The following is a 24,000-nucleotide window of genomic DNA, read 5'->3' on the forward strand; positions in this document are numbered from 1 at the left end:
CCATAATGACATCACAATACACCATAATGACAAACAAAAAACAGGTTTTTAGAATATTTTGTAAATATCACATTTACATAAGTATTCAGACCCTTTAATCAGTACTTTGTTGAAGTAACTTTGGCAGCGACTACAGCCTTGAGTCTTCTTGGGTATGACGCTACAAGCTTGGCACACCTGTATTTGGGGAGTTTCTCCCATTCTTCTCTGCAGATCCTTTCAACCTCTGTCAGGTTGGATGGGGAGTGTCGCTGCACAGCTATTTTCAGGTCTCTCCAGAGATGTTCGATCGGGTTCAAGTCCGGACTCAAGGACATTCAGAGACTTGTCCCAAAGCCACTCCTGTGTTGACTTGGCTGTGTGCTTAGGGTCATTGTCCTGTTGGAAGCTCTAGAGCAGGTTTTCTTCAAGGATCTCTGTACTTTGCTCTGTTCATCTTTCCCTCGATCCTGACTAGTCTCCCAGTCCCTGCAGGTAAAAAACATTCCCACAGCATGATGCTGCCACCACCATGCTTCACTGTAGGGATGGTGCCACCACCATGCTTCACTGTAGGGATGGTGACAGGTTTCCTCCAGACGTGACGCTTGGCATTCAGGCCAAAGAGTTCAATCTTGGTTTCATCAGACGAGAGAATCTTGTTTCTCATGGTCTGAGAGTCCTTTAGATGCCTTTTGGCAAACTCCAAGCGGGCTGTCATGTGCCTTTTACTGAGGAGTGACTTCCGTCTGGCCACTCTACCATAAAGGCATGATTGGTGGAGTGCTGCAGAGATGGTTGTTCTTCTGGAAGGTTCTCCCATCTCCACAGAGGAACTATGGAGCTCTGACAGAGTGATCATTGGGTTCTTGGTTACCTCCCTGACCAAGGCCCTTCCCTCCAGATTGCTCAGTTTGGCCGGGCGGCCAGCTCTAGGAAGAGTCTTGGTGGTTCCAAACTTCTTCCATTTAAGAATGATGGAGGCCATTGTGTTCTTGGGGACCTTCAATGCTGCAGAATTGATTATTTTACCCTTCCCCAGATCCCTTCCCCAGGACCTTATATAGACAGGTGTGTGCCTTTCCAAATAATGTCCAATCAACTGAATGTACCACAGGTGGACTCCAATCAAGTTTTAGAAACATCTCAAGGATGATCAATGGAAACAGGATGCACCTGAGCTCAATTTCGAGTCTCATAGCAAAGGGTCTGAATACTTATGTAAATAAGATATTTCTGTTTTTTGTTGTTGTTGTTTTTCCAAATCCATTTTAGAAAAAGGCTGTAACGTAACAAAATGTGGAAAAGGTCAAAGGGTCTGAATACTTTCTGAAGACACTCATAGGAACTACTGGCATTTGGTTTGATCACCACCACACAGTCGTTCCCTCTCTCTTCCTCTCTGCTATAACCCCTCCAGTCCAAACGCACATAGTCTGAACAGGGACAGAGGTCATCCAGGAGCTGGCATGTCCTCCTTCTCATCCATACTGAGGAAACTTCAAAGGAACCAACACACACGCACACGCACACACACACGCACACACACACACACACACACACACACACACACACACACACACTCTTCCTCTACCTGGCTGGGTAAATCTATATGGTATTCTATAGAAGGAGAGAGTTCAGTATATCATATCTGACTACAGTAAATGAATCATCTCTGACTACAGTACATTAGTCATCTCTGACTACAGTACATTAGTCATCTCTGACTACAGTACATTAGTCATCTCTGACTACAGTACATTAGTCATCTCTGACTACAGTACATTAGTCATCTCTGTCTACAGTACATGAATCATCTCTGACTACAGTACATTAGTCATCTCTGACTACAGTACATTAGTCATCTCTGACTACAGTACATTAGTCATCTCTGACTACAGTACATTAGTCATCTCTGACTACAGTACATTAGTCATCTCTGTCTACAGTACATGAATCATCTCTGACTACAGTACATTAGTCATCTCTGACTACAGTACATTAGTCATCTCTGACTACAGTACATTAGTCATCTCTGACTACAGTACATTAGTCATCTCTGACTACAGTACATTAGTCATCTCTGACTACAGTACATTAGTCATCTCCTGACAACAGTACATGAATCATCTCTGACTACAGTACATTAGTCATCTCTGACTACAGTACATTAGTCATCTCCTGACAACAGTACATGAATCATCTCTGACTACAGTACACGAATCATCTCTGACTACAGTACATTAGTCATCTCCTGACAACAGTACATGAATCATCTCTGACTACAGTACATTAATCATCTCTGACTACAGTACATTAGTCATCTCCTGACAACAGTACATGAATCATCTCTGACTACAGTACATTAGTCATCTCCTGACAACAGTACATGAATCATCTCTGACTACAGTACATTAATCATCTCTGACTACAGTACATTAGTCATCTCTGACTACAGTACATGAATCATCTCTGACTACAGTACACGAATCATCTCTGACTACAGTACATGAATCATCTCTGACTACAGTACATGAATCATCTCTGACTACAGTATATGAATCATCTCTGACTACAGTACATTAGTCATCTCTGACTACAGTACATTAGTCATCTCCTGACAACAGTACATGAATCATCTCTGACTACAGTACATTAGTCATCTCTGACTACAGTACATGAATCATCTCTGACTACAGTACACGAATCATCTCTGACTACAGTACATGAATCATCTCTGAAAGCATTGGATTGGTGGAGACGTGGGCCAGTGGGAGTTTCCACCATGTTTCTCATACCAGTCATTTCCTGTCAAATCAGTGAAGGGAAGTGAACAAGTGCATATTTTGAAAGGAAGGAGAGATAATTGGTTACACAACCATGGGGAGAATCTTAATTGCATTTCCTTGATTTCCCCGCGTCCTCCTTCCAGAACCCATCCAATGAGAAGGTTCATCCCCTCTGTACCTTCTCATCCAAAAGGTTTTGACAAGGAGAGGAGAGAGGACATACAATTAAGATGCATGGACTTCCTGTGTTTCTCCTCTGTCCTGTCTGTCTCTGCACCACTCCTCCCCCTGCTGACCAACTCTGGTATCTCAGGAAAGCTCATTATAAAGATTGAAAGGAATGTTTGGATTGCTATATGAATATAATGATAGGATGTTTAGAATGATGGAATGATAGAATGTTTAGAATGATAGAATTATATAATATTTAGAATGATAGAATGATTGAATAGATATAATATTTAGAATGATAGAATAGATAGAATGATATAATATTTAGAATTCTATAATATTTAGAATGATAGAATAGATAGAATGATATAATATTTAGAATTATATAATATTTAGAATGATAGAATATTTAGAATGATAGAATAGATAGGACACAAGGATAGAATGGATATAATAGATACAATGATAGAATGATAGAATAGATAGAAGGAAACTATTAACTATATTAGAAACACAAGTCAGACTGGGTTTTTGTTCTCTAGACTTTTACCATCTACTGTATTAGTCTGACTTGGGTTTCTGTTATCTTTCTTCTCTCTCTGCGTCCCTCCCCATCTCTCTCTTTCTCCTTTCTCTCTTCTCTCTACCTCCATTTCTCTGTTTCTCCTCCCTCTCTCTCACCCCTATTTTCCCCCTCTCTCTCTCGTGCTCCTCTCTCCACCTCTCTCTCTATCTCTCTCTCTCTCGCTCTCGTGCTCCTCTCTCCACCCCTCTCTCTCTCTCTCTCTCTCTCTCTCTCTCTCTCTCGTGCTCCTCTCTCCACCTCTCTCTCTATCTCTCTCTCTCTCTCGTGCTCCTCTCTCCACCTCTCTCTCTCTCTCTCTCTTGTGCTCCTCTCTCCACCTCTCTCTCTCTCTCTCTCTCTCGTGCTCCTCTCTCCACCTCTCTCTCTATCTCTTTCTCCACCTCTCTCTCTCCACCTCTCTCTCTATCTCTCTCTCTCGTGCTCCTCTCTCTATCTCTTTCTCTATCTCTCTGCCCCCCCAGGTTGTCCACTCCTAACCACTACAGGTCTATCTGGTTTGATCCAGATTCAGGATCTAGAGGAGTTGGAGTTGACCAACTGTCCTGGAGCCACAGCCGAACTCTTCAAGTACTACTCACAACACCTGACACGCTGCATGGTCATCGAGTAGCCCCTCCCCCGCCCCCGGATCCCCATCACACACCCCTCTAACCTACCACCTTATCCAACTACCAACTGACCTGCCTACCAATCCCCGACCCCAACTACCCCAACTATCGACCACTCCCTTACTTCAGCCCAACGAACGCAGAGGAGGAATGATGACGATGTCGATGGAGCCAGCCAGGATCTCTGCTCCAGCCAGGATCTCTGCTCCAGCCAGGATCTCTGCTCCAGCCAGGATCTCTGCTCCAGCCTGGATCTCTGCTCCAGCCAGGATCTCTGCCCCAGCCAGGATCTCTGCTCCAGCTTGGATCTCTGCTCCAGCCAGGATCTCTGCTCCAGCTTGGATCTCTGCCCCAGCCAGGATCTCTGCTCCAGCCAGGATCTCTGCTCCAGCCAGGATCTCTGCTCCAGCCAGGATTTCTGCTCCAGCCAGGATCTCTGCTCCAGCTTGGATCTCTGCTCCAGCCAGGATCTCTGCTCCAGCCAGGATCTCTGCTCCAGCCAGGATCTCTGCTCCAGCCAGGATCTCTGCTCCAGCCAGGATCTCTGCTCCAGCCAGGATCTCTGCTCCAGCTTGGATCTCTGCTCCAGCCAGGATCTCTGCTCCAGCCAGGATCTCTGCTCCAGCCAGGATCTTTGCTCCAGCTTGGATCTCTGCTCCAGCCAGGATCTCTGCTCCAGCCAGGATCTCTGCTCCAGCCAGGATCTCTGCTCCAGCCAGGATCTCTGCCCCAGCCAGGATCAACCAGGGAACGTTTACAGGAAAGAGGGATAAACTATGTAAAATAAAAAAGGGAATGTATTGTATTGGAGGGATGTGAGCGCAGAGGGATGTTCTGTACAGACCAGATAGGACAGTTTAACATGGCTGTGATGGACTCAAAATGGAGAAAGGGATAAGTCTGGGACACACACACACACACACACTGTACACACACACACACACACACTGTACACACACACACACACACACTGTACACACACACACATACACTGTACACACACACACACACACACTGTACACACACACACACACAATAGGGAACTCCAACAGACGACCAGACTTAGCGGTGACACGGTGCCATCTCCGTGTCTCTCTGTGTGAGAATGGGGGGACGTCAGACCCTCTCCTCTCCTCCATCTCCGTGTCTCTCTGTGTGAGAATGGGGGGACGTCAGACCCTCTCCTCTCCTCCATCTCCGTGTCTCTCTGTGTGAGAATGGGGGGACGTCAGACCCTCTCCTCTCCTCCATCTCCGTGTCTCTCTGTGTGAGAATGGGGGGACGTCAGACCCTCTCCTCTCCTCCATCTCCGTGTCTCTCTGTGTGAGAATGGGGGGACGTCAGACCCTCTCCTCTCCTCCATCTCCGTGTCTCTCTGTGTGAGAATGGGGGGACGTCAGACCCTCTCCTCTCCTCCATCTCCGTGTCTCTCTGTGTGAGAATGGGGGGACGTCAGACCCTCTCCTCTCCTCCATCTCCGTGTCTCTCTGTGTGAGAATGAGGGGGACGTCAGACCCTCTCCTCTCCTCCATCTCCGTGTCTCTCTGTGTGAGAATGAGGGGGACGTCAGACCCTCTCCTCTCCTCCATCTCCGTGTCTCACTGTGTGAGAATGAGGGGGACGTCAGACCCTCTCCTCTCCTCCATCTCCGTGTCTCTCTGTGTGAGAATGGGGTGACGTCAGACCCTCTCCTCTCCTCCATCTCCATGTCTTAGCAAAGGACTAAAGAAGAAAAATGCCTCTGTAGAATAACGCGACAGAGCTGCACGCTTTATCCGCTCGTTGTCATGCCGATTCATCTCTCTCTTTTTGTTGTTGATATTACTACTATTATTATTTTATTTTTGTAAACATTATTTTGGGAATCTGAGGACAACTGAGAATGAATTCCTGTGTGGAGGGAGGACACGTGTCTGAGGCTTTTACAGTACAGGACCAGGACAACTACACTACCCAGGAAACACTGGGGTTTTGGAAGGTCAATCCTGATGATTCTACCCAGAGGTCACCTGATCAGACCCTGCAGAGGTCAGGGTCAGGACAGACTGAGACTACAGAGACTCTATTCCACTTTACATACACTAGCTGATGCTGATTGGTTAAGCTTGGCCTTACCAACCATCCTGTTTGCCATTCCATTCTGTATGTCAGTTTAATATTAGTGGTTAGATGGGAGAGGAGGGCCGTTATATAAATCCTATGTGCCATGGTTTTACCTCCCGGCATCATGACTTACTTCAACGTCTTGATGCTATGTACCTCCGTTTACACTGTCCGTTACAGTAACACACACACACACACACACACACACACACACACACACACACACACACACGGTCGTTGTGTCTCTGAATCAACTCAACACAAGCTGACTCTGTGTGTGAAACTGAGGACGTTCCACAACGGTGAGCGAGGGAACGATGGCCTCCTGTTATATTGGAGATTTAAGACCAGGCTAACAACTGATACAGGGTCAGATATTTTGACTTTCTCCTAATGGGCAAGGTTAGGATGTGGGTAGAGCAAGCTGATCCTAGATCTGAGAATATGAGTCCCCTAATGGTTAACGTTAGGATGTGGGTAGAGAGCAAGCTGATCCTAGATCTGTGAATATGAGCAACGTCTACCCTGACCACTACTACGACTGAGCCCTTTACCCAGCATGCTTTGTGGTCCTCATTCAAGATGGCGGCTCTGTCAAAGGGCCAAGTTTTGCAGTCCTTGTACTTGTAATAATCTCATTTCTATTCTAAACTTCACCTGGTGAACCAGCTCTCCTTACTGCTGTGTGTGTGTGTGTGTGTGTGTGTGTGTGTGTGTGTGTGTGTGTGTGTGTGTGTGTGTGTGTGTGTGTGTGTGTGTGTGTGTGTGTGTGTGTGTGTGTGTGTGTGTGTGTGTGTGTGTGTGTGTGTGTGTGTGTGTGTGTGTGTGTGTGTGTGGGAGGGGGGGTCCTCAGCTTGCTTCCTTCTGAGGATTTGTTTCATAATGACATCCAGGTTGAGTTGACTGTAACAGTTGATTCATAATGACATCCAGGTTGAGTTGACTGTAACAGTTGATTCATAATGACATCCAGGTTGAGTTGACTGTAACAGTTGATTCATAATGACATCCAGGTTGAGCTGACTGTAACAGTTGATTCATAATGACGTCCAGGTTGAGCTGACTGTAACAGTTGATTCATAATGACATCCAGGTTGAGCTGACTGTAACAGTTGATTCATAATGACTTCCAGGTTGAGTTGACTGTAACAGTTGATTCATAATGACATCCAGGTTGAGTTGACTGTAACAGTTGATTCATAATGACATCCAGGTTGAGCTGACTGTAACAGTTGATTCATAATGACTTCCAGGTTGAGCTGACTGTAACAGTTGATTCATAATGACATCCAGGTTGAGCTGACTGTAACAGTTGATTCATAATGACTTCCAGGTTGAGTTGACTGTAACAGTTTACAGCGTAGCTTACACCTCCTTACGCCACACAGGGTAATTTTCTCATGCTATATTTAGGTACGGCTTAGGTACACACACACACACACACACACACACACACACACACACACACACACACACACACACTGCATCCCACCGCCAGACCCCCAGGCAGACAGCTGTTGTAACATTCCCTCAGCTCCAGTCCTAAAGATAACAGTCTGTACTTGGCTCTCAGGTGGAGGTGACAGGGATGATATGGGTGAGATAGAGGTACAGATAGAGGTACAGGCCAGCCCCCCCCCCCCTCCCCCCAGCCGATAGCAGGTTATAGGTATTTCTGCTTTTAAAGGCATTATCCCATTGAGCCACCGTATGTAGTGTTTACCGTGAGTGGGATCTCCCTGAACCCGGAAAACATTGCCTTTAAAAGCCTCACTGCCTCTCTAACCTTAAGTATTCATGTAGTGAGCTTGTGGGTTCCTGACTGTCTGGTTTCCTGCTTCACACAAACACTACAGGCCAGGCTTTTAATCAACTGGTCCCACTTTGATTTGTTCACCCTCAATGACGTGCTGTACATAATGTATTTATCTATTTATTTATTTATTGACTGAGGATTGTGATTGGTTGAGACAGTCTTTCAGCCAAACAGACCAGTTTAAAGCTGAGCCTGTTGGTTTGTCGTGTGTCATGATACTGGTCAGCGGGTGGCTCATTTAGGTGACGGGCAAATCTGAAATGGCTCCCTGTTACCTATGTAGTGCACTACTTTGAGCCAAAAGAAGTGCCCTATTAGAGAAAGGAATATACATAGGAATAGTAAAGGAATAAGAGGAGCTTTTGAGCAATACCTGAAGAACCTATTCCCAATATAGAACAACTACTTGGCCAATAGGAGGAATTCTAGCTCTTAGCTGTGGCTGCTGGTCCACTAGTGGATTCTAGCTCTTAGCTGTGGCTGCTGGTCCACTAGGGAATTCTAGCGCTTAGCTGCCGGTCCACTAGGGGATTCTAGCTCTTAGCTGTGGCTGCTGGTCCACTAGGGGATTCTAGCTCTTAGCTGCTGGTCCCCTAGGGGATTCTAGCTCTTAGCTGTGGCTGCTGGTCCACTAGGTGATTCTAGCTCTTAGCTGTGGCTGCTGGTCCCCTAGGGGATTCTAGCTCTTAGCTGTGGCTGCTGGTCCACTAGTGGATTCTAGCTCTTAGCTGAGGCTGCTGGTCCACTAGGGGATTCTAGCTCTTAGCTGTGGCTGCTGGTCCACTAGGGGATTCTAGCTCTTAGCTGTGGCTGCTGGTCCACTAGGTGATTCTAGCTCTTAGCTGTGGCTGCTGGTCCACTAGGGGATTCTATTTTTGTTCTGATAGCTATCTTGACTTTTGTGTCCAGCTTTACTTCAACAGTACTTGATTGCAATTTTATAAATTCACATTGAATCTCGAGAGTGCTGTGAAAATAATGAGCTGTTGTGGGCTTACAGATTTGTAACGTCCGGGAGAGCCCAGCACAGAATGTTTTCTTTCGGTAGTCTTTTTCCCGACCCCTAGCTAAGCTAACAGGATTGGTTAGCTTAGCTAGCTGCATACTGTCAGTTTAGCTAGGATAGCTAGATTGGTTAGCTTAGCTAGCTGCATAATGTCAGTTTAGCTAGGTAGGATAGCTGGATTGGTTAGCTTAGCTAGCTGCATACTGTCAGTTTAGCTAGGATAGCTGGATTGGTTAGCTTAGCTAGCTGCATACTGTCAGTTTAGCTAGGATAGCTGGATTGGTTAGCTTAGCTAGCTGCTACTGTCAGTTTAGCTAGGATAGCTGGATTGGTTAATTTAGCTAGCTGCAAAATGGCTGGATTACTGACATCATCACTCCCCAACCTCAACCCTGTACAGCTCTACTGTACACTGGACATACTGTACTGTACCTATGTTAAGGCCAAGCACCAAGCTGACAGCACTCCCCCCTCCCCCCTCTATCTCTAACAGAAGAACTGTCCAGGGGCATTTGTCATCACCCACCAATTATCTCTCTCTCTCTCTCCCTCTCTCCCTATCTCTCTCCCTCTCTCTCTCCCTCTCTCCCTCTCCCTCTCTCTCCCTCCCACTCCCTCCCTCCCTCTCTCTCCCTCCCACTCCCTCTCCCTCTCCCTCTCTCCCCCTCTCTCTCCCTCCCACTCCCTCCCTCTCTCTCCCTCCCACTCCCTCTCCCTCTCCCTCTGTCCCCCTCTCTCTCCCTCCCACTCCCTCTCTCTCCCCCTCTCTCTCCTTGTGTCTAACAGAGGAAGAGTCCAGGGACATGTTTGATGTATTTTTCTCCCACATGGGGACCAACCCAACAGGTTAAAACTCTGTACTGATGAATAAGACACTGTATAATAATTAGAACAATAAAAGTATGTTGTAAGTCCTTCTGATTGACACAAGAGGAACATGTTCAGAGGGTTAAAACACATCAGTCTCCAGAACACTGTCAACAACTGGGAGGGACACTGGTCTGTTACGTAGAGCATCTGAAGACAGGACAGAAACATGCTGTTCAGAACGTCTATGGAGGGAAAACAGTTGGTGACTGAACATGTGACTTCTATCCAGGTCTCCATTGGTTCAACTGTTTCAGTTTAAACTGAGTTTACAGTTTAAACTGAGTTTACAGTGATCTGCCCGATACGGTATGGTGGCCTGGGAGGGACACTGGTCTATGGGGTATTTAGGGCCCGGGATTCCATCCATAGAGAGCTCTCGGCTATGCAGCTTTTACAGTGATCTGCCCGATACGGCGGTACGGTGGCCTGGGAGGGACACTGGTCTTTTACAGGCTCATGTTACTCTTAGGGACGACTGTACTCTACACCTCTTGTCTGTCTGCCACACTCCCTTACCTACATTCCTATATAATGGGTACTATTTTGGTATCTCTCTGTTTATTATTTGTGACACAGAGGTCATATGGAGATGTGTGTTTTTGAGGGTTTGTTTCTTTTATTATGTTTTGCTCATTTTGTTTTTGTGTAAATACTGATACTGTGGTGATGATATGAAACATTTGATTGGACGGGAGAGAAAGTGGTGTGGTGAATCTAATGGATTTGATTGGACGGGAGAGAAAGCGGTGTGGTGAATCTAATGGATTTGATTGGACGGGAGAGAAAGCGGTGTGGTGAATCTAAAGGATTTGATTGGGCCGGAGAGAAAGAGGTGTGGTGATTCTAATGGATTTGATTGGGACGGGAGAGAAAGAGGTGTGGTGATTCTAATGGATTTGATTGGGACGGGAGATTCTGTGGTGATTCTGAAGGATGGCTGCAGTGCCTTGTCAGAGAGCAGTTGTTGTTTTTTGACACGGTATTTGGTTCCAGTCTGCACCGTTTTAGTAAAAGTTGTACAAAACTAAACCGCGTGCCTCATCTCCTTCCTTTCATCCTCCTACATTGCCATTTTAGCCAAGGCTTTTATTCAAAGCAACTCACAGTGGTGCGTACCTGCATTTTTATACACATGTGACAACAATTGTTGTTGTGATGCAACTGATATTTATGTGAAGGTTTGTCCCCCAACACTTTTTATGCAGATAACCTGCCACTCTTATCACGACTGCTGTGCCAAACATCGGCCGTACAACTTGTGTACGTGGCCTTATAGGGAGAACCTCCATTGCGGTTTCCGTGATCGCTCGCGTCCTCTCTCTCTCTCTCTCTCTCTCTCCTCACCGCCTCCTCAAAACCCATTGGATGAGAAGGTCAGAGAGGTCCCTCCTGTTTGGCATTCTCATCCAACGGGGGTTTTTGAGAAAGAGGCGAGGAGAACGGGCTTTGAGGAATCCAGGAAATGCGATGGTGATTCTCCCTGTTGTTTGTGAGTTGTGAGTCACAGGGGCCCCACCACTCAGACCTGTAACAGGGACAATCATTTGATGGTAGATCAACGGTGTTTATTGATGTGTAAAACAAGGGTCTATCAGGAGGCAGCGTACAGAACATTAGGCTACAGCACTATAAAACATCAGAGACAGGAGATAAACAACAACACAAACATTGTCACGTCACGGGTGGGTGTGTGTGTGAGTGTGTGTGTGAGTGTGAGTGTGAGTGTGAGTGTGTGTCTGTGTGTGTGTGTGTGTGTGTGTGTGTGTGTGTGTGTGTGTGTGTGAGTGTGTGTGTGTGAGTGTGTGTGTGTGTGTGTGTGTGTGTGTGTGTGTGTGTGTGTGTGTGTGTGTGTGTGTGTGTGTGTGTGTGTGTGTGTGTGTGTATTTATAGGCAGCCCACAGCTGAAGAGGCTGTGTACCAGGTCAACACTAGGTATGTAAATGAGGGAGGGATGTACCTTTTTAATGGACAACAGTGGGTGATGATCTAGTGATCGGGTCTAAAAACAGACAGCTAAAGAAGAGGCAGTCAGTCTGTGAGGACAGGACAGGCTTTAAAATGGGGAAAAACACACACACACACACACGGTTGTCACAGGACCCGTTTCCCCAACACAGATTAAGCATATAGTCCCGGACTACGAGACACGTTCACTGGAGAAGGCTTATAGGACGAAGTGGGCTTTAATCTGTGTGAACGGAAAAGCGTTCCTCCTAGCATCACATTTCACATGTCAACGTTAAAACAGGAAGTTGGGGGTCTCTAAGTTACAGTTAGGCACATTCAAAGCCATAAAACAGAGGAGGGTAACCTGGTCTAATCTAATCCTGTCTGAATCATTTATTGTTATCTCCCATAACATAGTATCATTGAGAGCTACTGGGAATTTTGCAATCCGAGACACTTTGGTGAGAGAGAGAGTACAGTTTGTGTCCTCTTGCCTCTGACTCCCGGGGTCATTCCTCCACTTGGCCTCTAGGTGGAGCCCTCTCTCCAAACAGCACAGCTCGCCATCGGGGAAGGAGACAGAAGGGATCTATAAAGGAGGTCCCTCTATACACAACACAGGAAGACCCCTGGAGGTTAACTGGACTGTGTACGTATGGATGGACACGTGTGTATGGATAGGTATGTGTGGATCGACGTTTACCGCAGGTGGAAAAGGTAACAAAACCAAAAATACCTTTCTGGAAAAAAATACATTTTCTTATTTTTTTAAGTCAACATGCGTATTAAATGAAATGCAGCGTCTGAATATATTACAGGCCTACGCCCGTGTTATAGAGAGAGGTTCATAAACCATACACAGGCTAGGCTACGGCTCTGACAGTATTCAGACAGTGTTATAGAGAGAGGTTCATAAGCCATACACAGGCTAGGCTACGGCTCTGACAGTATTCAGACCGTGTTATAGAGAGAGGTTCATAAACCATACACAGGCTAGGCTACGGCTCTGACAGTATTCAGACCGTGTTATAGAGAGAGGATCATAAGCCATACACAGGCTAGGCTACAGCTCTGACAGTATTCAGACCGTGTTATAGAGAGAGGATCATAAGCCATACACAGGCTAGGCTACAGCTCTGACAGTATTCAGACCGTGTTATAGAGAGAGGATCATAAGCCATACACAGGCTAGGCTACGGCTCTGACAGTATTCAGACCGTGTTTTATAAAGGCTGCCATCCTTTGAGAGATGGAGAAACAGAGAGGAATTCAAGCAAAGCCACACTGCAGGATTTCACACAGTAGCAAACAGACCACGAACTCATTTCACGGAGGACAGAGTGTCTGCAGGTTTTCGCCACAACCCTCGTTCTTGCTGGAGGAATTAAGGTCACTAATTAGTAAGGATCTCCCTTCATCTGGTTGTCTAGGTTTTAATTGAATTGGGAAAAAACTAAAACACACAGACACTCGACCCTCGGTAGAATACAGGAGGCTGCAGCTGAATGGACGTGGGTACTGTAGAATACAGGAGGCTGTAGCTGAATGGACGTGGGTACTGTAGAATACAGGAGGCTGTAGCTGAATGGACGTGGGTACTGTAGAATACAGAAGGCTGTAGCTGAATGGACCTGGGTACTGTAGAATACAGGAGGCTGTAGCTGAATGGACGTGGGTACTGTAGAATACAGGAGGCTGCAGCTGAATGGACGTGGGTACTGTAGACTACAGGAGGCTGCAGCTGAATGGACGTGGGTACTGTAGAATACAGGAGGCTGCAGCTGAATGGACGTGGGTACTGTAGAATACAGGAGGCTGCAGCTGAATGGACGTGGGTACTGTAGAATACAGGAGGCTGCAGCTGAATGGACGTGGGTACTGTAGAATACAGGAGGCTGTAGCTGAATGGACGTGGGTACTGTAGAATACAGGAGGCTGTAGCTGAATGGACCTGGGTACTGTAGAATACAGGAGGCTGTTGCTGTGTTAGCTACAGTATACTGTAGAATACAGGAGGCTGTAGTTGAATGGACGTGGGTACTGTAGAATACAGGAGGCTGTAGCTGAATGGACGTGGGTACTGTAGAATACAGGAGGCTGTAGCTGAATGGACCTGGGTACTGTAGAATACAGGAGGCTGTTGCTGTGTTAGCTACAGTATACTGTAGAATACAGGAGGCTGTAGCTGTGTTACCTACAGTATACTGTAGAATACAGGAGGCTGTAGCTGTGTTACCTACAGTATACTGTAGACACAGGAGGCTGTAGCTGAATGGACCTGGGTACTGTAGAATACAGGAGGCTGTAGTTGAATGGACGTGGGTACTGTAGAATACAGGAGGCTGTAGCTGAATGGACCTGGGTACTGTAGAATACAGGAGGCTGTAGCTGAATGGACCTGGGTACTGTAGAATACAGGAGGCTGTAGCTGTATTACCTACAGTATACTGTAGAAACAGGAGGCTGTAGTTGAATGGACGTGGGTACTGTAGAATACAGGAGGCTGTAGCTGTGTTAGCTACAGTATACTGTAGAAACAGGAGGCTGTAGCTGTGTTAGCTACAGTATACTGTAGAAACAGGAGGCTGTAGCTGTGTTAGCTACAGTATACTGTAGAAACAGGAGGCTGTAGCTGTGTTAGCTACAGTATACTGTAAATCACTCTCAGGCAGGTGATTCCAGTATTCTGAATTCCAGGGTAGTATGAGTGTAAACAATGATACTGCATAAACATATATATTATGTATTGCAGAAACAACATTGTCTGAGCACATAACACACCTCCTCCTCTCTCTCCCCTCTCTGTTTTTTCTCTCTCTCTCTCCATCCCTCTCTCTCTCCATCTCTCACCCTACCTCTCTCTCTCTCTCTCTCTCTGTTTTCATTTCTCTCTCCATCCCCCACTCTCCCCCCCTCCATCCATCAATCTCCCCCCTCAATCCATCAATCCCCCCCTCTCCATCCCACACTCTCCCCCATTGTTTTTCTCTCTCCATCCCTCACTCTCCCCCACTGTTTTTCTCTCTCATCCCTCACTCTCCCCCACTGTTTTTCTCTCTCCATCCCTCACTCTCCCCCTCTCCATTTCTCACTCTCCCCCTCTCCATCCCTCACTCTCCCCCTCTGTTTCTCTCTCTCCATGTATCTCTGCTCTTCCAGCCCTGTGTGACCCTGCTTCCAGGACATATAAACTCATTCTGAGAAAATATATATTCATATATGAAGTTTAAATGCATTTCTTATCAATAATGTCTTTAGTAAAACTCAATAAAATGTTCAAAATCCAAGGTGTGGTGGCCACCGAAAACATCTCTCCTTTGTTAAAAAAAAAAAGTTCCTCTTTCTTTCTTTCGCTCTCTTTCTCGTGTTCCGATTGGGGGAAACGGTCGACCAACCATTTTGCAGTCAAAACAGGAAACAGGAAGCTGTGAGCAGGAAGCTGGAGCTGCTGCTGTGTGCGGCGCACTCTGTGGTCCCCCTCAGAGGTGGCTCTCTGATTCGCTCCTGTCCGAGGTTCCATTGGTTCCGTTGGTTCCGTGGGTCCCGTTCTCCATTGGAAAGCAGGACAGGGCCAGACCGTGGACGGTCAGGTTACTCTCGTTCAGTCTCCTGACGCGGAATGTCTCATAGTGGATGTTGTGGGTCACGTCCTTCAGGTCCTGCAGGTGGGACCTTTAAGGACACACAGACAAACACAAAAACACTCAATGCATGTTTATTTATGTAAATAGGTTAAAATATTGTAGACAAAAACACAAACAGCATCAGGGCAGATAGACAGTTGAACAACAGATGATTAAGGATAGACAGCTGATATGATGAAGGATAGACAGCTGATATGATGGATGATGAAGGATAGACAGCTGATATGATGAAGGATAGACAGCTGATATGATGGATGATGAAGGACAGACAGCTGATATAATGGATGATGAAGGTTAGACAACTGATATGATGGATGATGAAGGATAGACAGCTGATAAGATGGATGATGAAGGACAGACAGCTGATATGATGAAGGACAGACAGCTGATATGATGAAGGATAGACAGCTGATATGATGAAGGACAGACAGCTGATATGATTAAGGATAGACAGCTGATATGATGAAGGATAGACAGCTGATATAATGGATGATGAAGGTTAGACAACTGATATGATGGATGATGAAGGATAGACAGCTGATAAGATGGATGATGAAGGACAGACAGCTGATATGATGAAGGACAGACAGCTGATATGATGAAGGACAGACAGCTGATATGATTAAGGATAGACAGCTGATATGATGGATGATGAAGGACAGACAGCTGATATAATGGATGATGAAGGTTAGACAACTGATATGATGGATGATGAAGGATAGACAGCTGATATGACGGATGATGAAGGATAGACAGCTGATATGATGAAGGACAGACAGCTGATATGATGAAGGACAGACAGCTGAGATGATGAAGGATAGACAGCTGATATGATGAAGGACAGACAGCTGATATGATGAAGGATAGACAGCTGATATGATGGTTGATGAAGGATAGACAGCTGATATAATGGATGATGAAGACTAGACAGCTGATGGATGATGAAGGACAGACAGCTGATATAATGGATGATGAAGGACGGACAACTGATATAATGGATGATGAAGGATAGCTGATATGATGGATGATGAAGGATAGACAGCTGATATGATGGATGATGAAGGATAGACAACTGATGTGATGGATGATGAAGGACAGACAGCTGATATGATGGATGATGAAGGACAGACAGCTGATATAATGGATGATGAAGGACAGACAGCTGATATAATGGATGATGAAGACTAGACAGCTGATGGATGATGAAGGACAGACAGCTGATATAATGGATGATGAAGGTTAGACAACTGATATAATGGATGATGAAGGATAGCTGATATGATGGATGATGAAGGATAGACAGCTGATATGATGGATGATGAAGGATAGACAGCTGATATGATGGATGATGAAGGATAGACAACTGATATAATGGATGATGAAAGATAGCTGATATGATGGATGATGAAGGATAGACAGCTGATATGATGGATGATGAAGGATAGACAGCTGATATGATGAAGGACAGACAGCTGATAAGATGGATGATGAAGGATAGACAGCTGATATGGTGGATGATGAAGGATAGACAGCTGATATGAAGGATGATGAAGGATAGACAGCTGATATGATGAAGGACAGACAGCTGATATGATGGATGATGAAGGACAGACAGCTGATAAGATGGATGATGAAGGATATACAGCTGATATGATGGATGATGAAGGAAGACAGCTGATATGATGAAGGACAAACAGCTGATACGATGAAGGATAGACAGCTGATATAATGGATGATGAAGGACAGACAGCTGATATGATGGATGATGAAGGATAGACAGCTGATATGATGAATGATGAAGGATTGACAGCTGATATGATGGATGATGAAGGACAGACAGCTGATAAGATGGACGATGAAGGATAGACAGCTGATATGATGGATGATGAAGGATAGACAGCTGATATGATGGATGATGAAGGATAGACAGCTTATATGATGAAGGACAGACAGCTGATATGATGAAGGACAGACAGCTGATATGATGAAGGACAGACAGCTGATATGATGGATGATGAAGGATAGACAGCTGATATGATGGATGATGAAGGATAGACAGCTGATATGATGGATGATGAAGGATAGACAGCTGATATGATGGATGATGAAGGACAGACAGCTGATATGATGGATGATGAAGGATAGACAGCTGATATGATGGATGATGAAGGACAGACAGCTGATATGATGGATGATGAAGGATAGACAGCTGATATGATGGATGATGAAGGATAGACAGCTGATATGATGGATGATGAAGGATAGACAACTGAACAACAGATGATGGAGGCTTGGACCTCTAGACCACCCCAGGCAGCATAGCATGTGTACATGTGGTCCAGAGACAGAGGCCTGGACCTCTAGACCACCCCAACTAGCATGCGTGTGTACATGTGGTCCAGAGACAGAGGCCTGGACCTCTAGACCACCCCAGGCAGCATAGCATGTGTGTACATGTGGTCCAGAGGCAGAGGCCTGGACCTCTAGACCACCCCAGGCAGCATGCGTGTGTACATGTGGTCCAGAGACAGAGGCCTGGACCTCTAGACCACCCCAACTAGCATGCGTGTGTACATGTGGTCCAGAGACAGAGGCCTGGACCTCTAGACCACCCCAGGCAGCATAGCATGTGTGTACATGTGGTCCAGAGGCAGAGGCCTGGAGCTCTAGACCACCCCAGGCAGCATAGCATGTGTGTACATGTGGTCCAGAGGCAGAGGCCTGGACCTCTAGACCACCCCAGGCAGCATAGCATGTGTGTACATGTGGTCCAGAGGCAGAGGCCTGGACCTCTAGACCACCCCAACTAGCATGTGTGTGTACATGTGGTCCAGAGGCAGAGGCCTGGACCTCTAGACCACCCCAACTAGCATGCGTGTGTACATACATGTGGTCCAGAGGCAGAGGCCTGGACCTCTAGACCACCCCAACTAGCATGCGTGTGTACATACATGTGGGGGTGAGTGGTTGTATGTGTAACTGGAACTCACCTAATCAGCAGGTCTCTCAAGTTGGTAAACTCACAATGTGCCACGTTTTCAACTATGGACAGACAGAATAGAACAGACTGATTAAAACAGGTTAAAACCAGTCATTGCACCACATCCATGGAACACCAGCCCTTTGTCTCTCTTTCTCTCTCTCTCTCTCTTTCAATTCAATGTCAATTTAAGGGATTTATTGTCATTGAGAAACATATGTTTACATTGTCAAAGCAAGTGAAATAGATAATAAACTAAAGTGAAATAAACAAATAAAAAAATTTACAGGCAAACATTACATTCCAAAAGAATAAAGACTTTTCAAATCTCTCTCTCTCAGTCGCTCTCTCTCTCTCTCTCTCAGTCTCTCTCTCTCTCTCTCTCTCTCAGTCTCTCTCTCTCTCTCTCTCTCAGTCGCTCTCTCTCTCTCTCTCAGTCTCTCTCTCTCTCTCTCTCAGTCTCTCTCTCCCCCTCTCTCTCTCTCTCTCAGTCTCTCTCTCTCTCTCTCTCTCTCTCAGTCTCTCTCCACTCATCACTGTAAAACGCTCCCTGAAACACTTCAGCGAGCAGGCCTTTCTAATCGACCTGGCCGGGGTATCCTGGAAGGATATTGATCTCATCCCGTCAGTAGAGGATGCCTGGATATTTTTAAAAAATGCCTTCCTAACCATCAAGCAGAAATTTGCTTCCTGCAACACTAACTCAAAAAAGTTCTGGGACACTGTAAAGTCCATGGAGAATAAGAACCCCTCCTCCCAGCTGCCCACTGCACTGAAGATAGGAAACACTGTCACCACTGATAAATCCACCATAATTGAGAATTTCAATAAGCATTTTTCTACGGCTGGCCATGCTTTCCACCTGGCTACTCCTACCCCGGTCAACAGCACTGCACCCCCCACAACAACTCGCCCAAGCCTTCCCCATTTCTCCTTCTCCCAAATCTGCTCAACTGATGTTCTGAATGAGCTGCAAAATCTGGACCCCTACAAATCAGCCGGGCTAGACAATCTGGACCCTTTCATTCTAAAATTATCTGCCAAAATTGTTGCCACCCCTTTTACTAGCCTGTTCAACCTCTCTTTCGTGTCGTCTGAGATTCCCAAAGATTGGAAAGCAGCTGCGGTCATCCCCCTCTTCAAAAGGGGTGACACTCTTGACCCAAACTGCTACAGACCTATATCTATCCTACCATGCCTTTCTAAGGTCTTCGAAAGCCAAGTCAACAAACAGATTACCGACCATTTCGAATCTCACCATACCTTCTCTGCTATGCAATCTGGTTTCAGAGCTGGTCATGGGTGCACCTCAGCCACGCTCAAGGTCCTAAATGATATCTTAACCGCCATCGATAAGAAACATTACTGTGCAGCCGTATTCATTGATCTGGCCAAGGCTTTCGACTCTGTCAATCACCACATCCTCATCGGCAGACTCGACAGCCTTGGTTTCTCAAATGATTGCCTCGCCTGGTTCACCAACTACTTCTCTGATAGAGTTCAGTGTGTCAAATCGGAGGGTCTGCTGTCCGGACCTCTGGCAGTCTCTATGGGGGTGCCACAGGGTTCAATTCTTGGACCGACTCTCTTCTCTGTATACATCAATGAGGTCGCTCTTGCTGCTGGTGAGTCTCTGATCCACCTCTATGCAGACGACACCATTCTGTATACTTCTGGCCCTTCTTTGGATACTGTGTTAACAACCCTCCAGGCAAGCTTCAATGCCATACAACTCTCCTTCCGTGGCCTCCAATTGCTCTTAAATACAAGTAAAACTAAATGCATGCTCTTCAACCAATCGCTACCTGTACCTACCCGCCTGTCCAACATTACTACTCTGGACGGATCCGACTTAGAATACGTGGACAACTGCAAATACTTAGGTGTCTGGTTAGACTGTAAACTCTCCTTCCAGACCCATATCAAACATCTCCAATCCAAAGTTAAATCTTGAATTGGCTTCCTATTTCGCAACAAAGCATCCTTCACTCATGCTGCCAAACATACCCTTGTAAAACTGACCATCCTACCAATCCTCGACTTTGGCGATGTCATTTACAAAATAGCCTCCAATACCCTACTCAACAAATTGGATGCAGTCTATCACAGTGCAATCCGTTTTGTCACCCAAGCCCCATATACTACCCACCATTGCGACCTGTACGCTCTCGTTGGCTGGCCCTCGCTTCATACTCGTCGCCAAACCCACTGGCTCCATGTCATCTACAAGACCCTGCTAGGTAAAGTCCCCCCTTATCTCAGCTCGCTGGTCACCATTGCATCTCCCACCTGTAGCACACGCTCCAGCAGGTATATCTCTCTAGTCACCCCCAAAACCAATTCTTTCTTTGGCCGCCTCTCCTTCCAGTTCTCTGCTGCCAATGACTGGAACGAACTACAAAAATCTCTGAAACTGGAAACACTTATCTCCCTCACTAGCTTTAAGCACCAACTGTCAGAGCAGCTCACAGATTACTGCACCTGTACATAGCCCACCTATAATTTAGCCCAAACAACTACCTCTTTCCCTACTGTATTTTATTTATTTATTTATTTTGCTCCTTTGCACCCCCATTATTTTTATTTCTACTTTGCACTTTCTCCCATTGTAAATCTACCATTCCAGTGTTTTACTTGCTATATTGTATCTACTTTGCCACCATGGCCTTTTTTTGCCTTTACCTCCCTTATCTCACCTCATTTGCTCACATTGTATATAGACTTGTTTATACGGTATTATTGACTGTATGTTTGTTTTACTCCATGTGTAACTCTGTCGTTGTATGTGTCGAACTGCTTTGCTTTATCTTGGCCAGGTCGCAATTGTAAATGAGAACTTGTTCTCAACTTGCCTACCTGGTTAAATAAAGGTGTTCTCAACTAGCCTACCTGGTTAAATAAAGGTGTAATAAAGGTGTACTACTCATTATGCATATTATTATTATTACTACTACTCATTATGCATATTATTATTACTACTACTCATTATGCATATTATTATTACTACTACTCATTATGCACATTATTACTACTACTACTCATTATGCACATTATTACTACTACTCATTATGCATATTATTATTATTACTACTACTCATTATGCATATTATTATTACTACTACTACTCATTATGCATATTATTATTACTACTACTACTCATTATGCATATTATTATTACTACTACTACTCATTATGCATATTATTATTATTACTACTACTCATTATGCACATTATTACTACTACTCATTATGCATATTATTATTACTACTCATTATGCATATTGTTATTACTACTACTCATTATGCATATTATTATTACTACTACTCATTATGCATATTATTATTACTACTACTCATTATGCACATTATTACTACTACTCATTATGCATATTATTATTATTACTACTACTCATTATGCACATTATTACTACTACTCATTATGCATATTATTATTACTACTCATTATGCGTATTGTTATTACTACTACTCATTATGCATATTATTATTACTACTACTCATTATGCATATTATTACTACTACTCATTATGCACATTATTACTACTACTCATTATGCATATTATTATTACTACTCATTATGCATATTATTACTACTACTACTACTCATTATGCACATTATTACTACTACTCATTATGCATATTATTATTACTACTCATTATTCATATTATTATTACTACTACTACTCATTATGCATATTATTATTATTATTACTACTATTCATTATGCATATTATTATAATTATTACTACTATTCATTATGCATATTATTATTATTATTACTACTACTCATTATGCATATTATTATTATTATTACTACTATTCATTATGCATATTATTATTATTATTACTACTACTCATTATGCATATTATTATTACTACTACTCATTATGCAGATTATTACTACTACTACTACTCATTATGCATATTATTATTATTATTATTACTACTACTCATTATGCATATTATTATTATTATTACTACTACGCATTATGCATATTATTATTACTACTACTACTCATTATGCATATTATTATTACTACTACTCATTATGCATATTATTACTATTATTACTATCACTACTCATTATGCATATTATTATTATTATTACTACTACTATTATTATTATTATTATTACTACTACTCATTATGCATATTATTATTACTACTACTATTATTATTATTATTACTACTACTCATTATGCATATTATTAGGTGTTCAGAAACAAAACCAAATAATTCTATGATTCAGGCATATTATTAGTAATAATCCCAGTCAATCTACACTCTATGATTCAGGCATATTATTAGTAATAATCCCAGTCAATGTCCACTCTATGATTTAGGCATATTATTAGTAATAATCCCAGTCAATCTCCACTCTGTGATTTAGGCATATTTTTAGTAATAATCCCAGTCAATCTCCACTCTGTGATTCAGGTTGTATGTATAAATATGGCAAATAAACTCAAAACATGAAACACATCATCCGTAATAATGTAAACACACTGGCCCTCTATGATAATGTGTTGATCATGTAAACACACTGGCTCTCTATGATAATGTGTTGATCATGTAAACACACTGGCTCTCTGTGATCATGTATTTATAATGTAAACACACTCTTCCTCTGTGATAATGTGTTGATCATGTAAACACACTCTCCCTCTATGATAATGTATTGATAATGTAAACACACTGACCCTCTATGATAATGTATTGATAATGTAAACACACTGACCCTCTATGATAATGTATTGATAATGTAAACACACTCACCCTCTATGATGCCCCATTTGGTTTTCCTGCCCAGGACCTTGTTCCCGTTTACCTGGTGTTCCTTGTCTGTCCCCACCACCGCAAACGGAATGTTTTCCTGCACACAGAATACCAGGAGAGGGGAAAGGTAAGAGGGGAGTACCAGGAGAGGACCAGACAGGGGAAAGGTAAGAGGGGAGTACCAGGAGAGGAGTACCAGGAGAGGAGTACCAGGAGAGGACCAGACAAGGGAAAGGTAAGAGAGGAGTACCAGGAGAGGACCAGACAGGGGAAAGGTAAGAGAGGAGTACCAGGAGAGGAGTACCAGGAGAGGACCAGACAGGGGAAAGGTAAGAGAGGAGTACCAAGAGAGGACCAGACAGGGGAAAGGTAAGAGAGGAGTACCAGGAGAGGACCAGACAGGGGAAAGGTAAGAGAGGAGTACCAGGAGAGGACCAGACAGGGGAAAGGTAAGAGAGGAGTACCAGGAGAGGAGTACCAGGAGAGGAGTACCAGGAGAGGACCAGACAGGGGAAAGGTAAGAGAGGAGTACCAGGAGAGGACCAGACAGGGGAAAGGTAAGAGAGGAGTACCAGGAGAGGACCAGACAGGGGAAAGGTAAGAGAGGAGTACCAGGAGAGGACCAGACAGGGGAAAGGTAAGAGAGGAGTACCAGGAGAGGAGTACCAGGAGAGGAGGACCAGGAGAGGACCAGACAGGGGAAAGGTA

General features: G+C 44.5%; 1 protein-coding gene and 1 pseudogene across 4 annotated transcripts in view; one reads left to right on the forward strand and one right to left on the reverse strand.

Annotated features, from left to right (window-relative positions):
• The window catches only part of LOC139424128 (F-box/LRR-repeat protein 16-like), a 23,837-nt pseudogene extending 19,691 nt beyond the window's left edge, over positions 1 to 4,146 (forward strand).
• Positions 4,147 to 15,200: 11,054 nt separating this feature from the next.
• Positions 15,201 to 24,000, reverse strand: part of LOC139365280 (neuronal-specific septin-3-like) — a 150,682-nt gene continuing 141,882 nt past the window's right edge. For all 4 annotated transcript variants that reach the window (XM_071102792.1, XM_071102795.1, XM_071102794.1 and 1 more), the window contains 3 exons: positions 23,293 to 23,389; positions 18,510 to 18,561; positions 15,201 to 15,547 (listed from right to left, as the gene is read on the reverse strand). In XM_071102792.1, the coding sequence (XP_070958893.1) occupies positions 15,355 to 15,547; positions 18,510 to 18,561; positions 23,293 to 23,389 (342 nt within the window). In that variant the 3' untranslated portion in view covers positions 15,201 to 15,354. The remainder of the gene's footprint in view (positions 15,548 to 18,509; positions 18,562 to 23,292; positions 23,390 to 24,000) is intronic.

This window comes from Oncorhynchus clarkii, chromosome 13, assembly GCF_045791955.1.
Source record: "Oncorhynchus clarkii lewisi isolate Uvic-CL-2024 chromosome 13, UVic_Ocla_1.0, whole genome shotgun sequence".
NCBI classification, from domain to species: domain Eukaryota; kingdom Metazoa; phylum Chordata; class Actinopteri; order Salmoniformes; family Salmonidae; genus Oncorhynchus; species Oncorhynchus clarkii.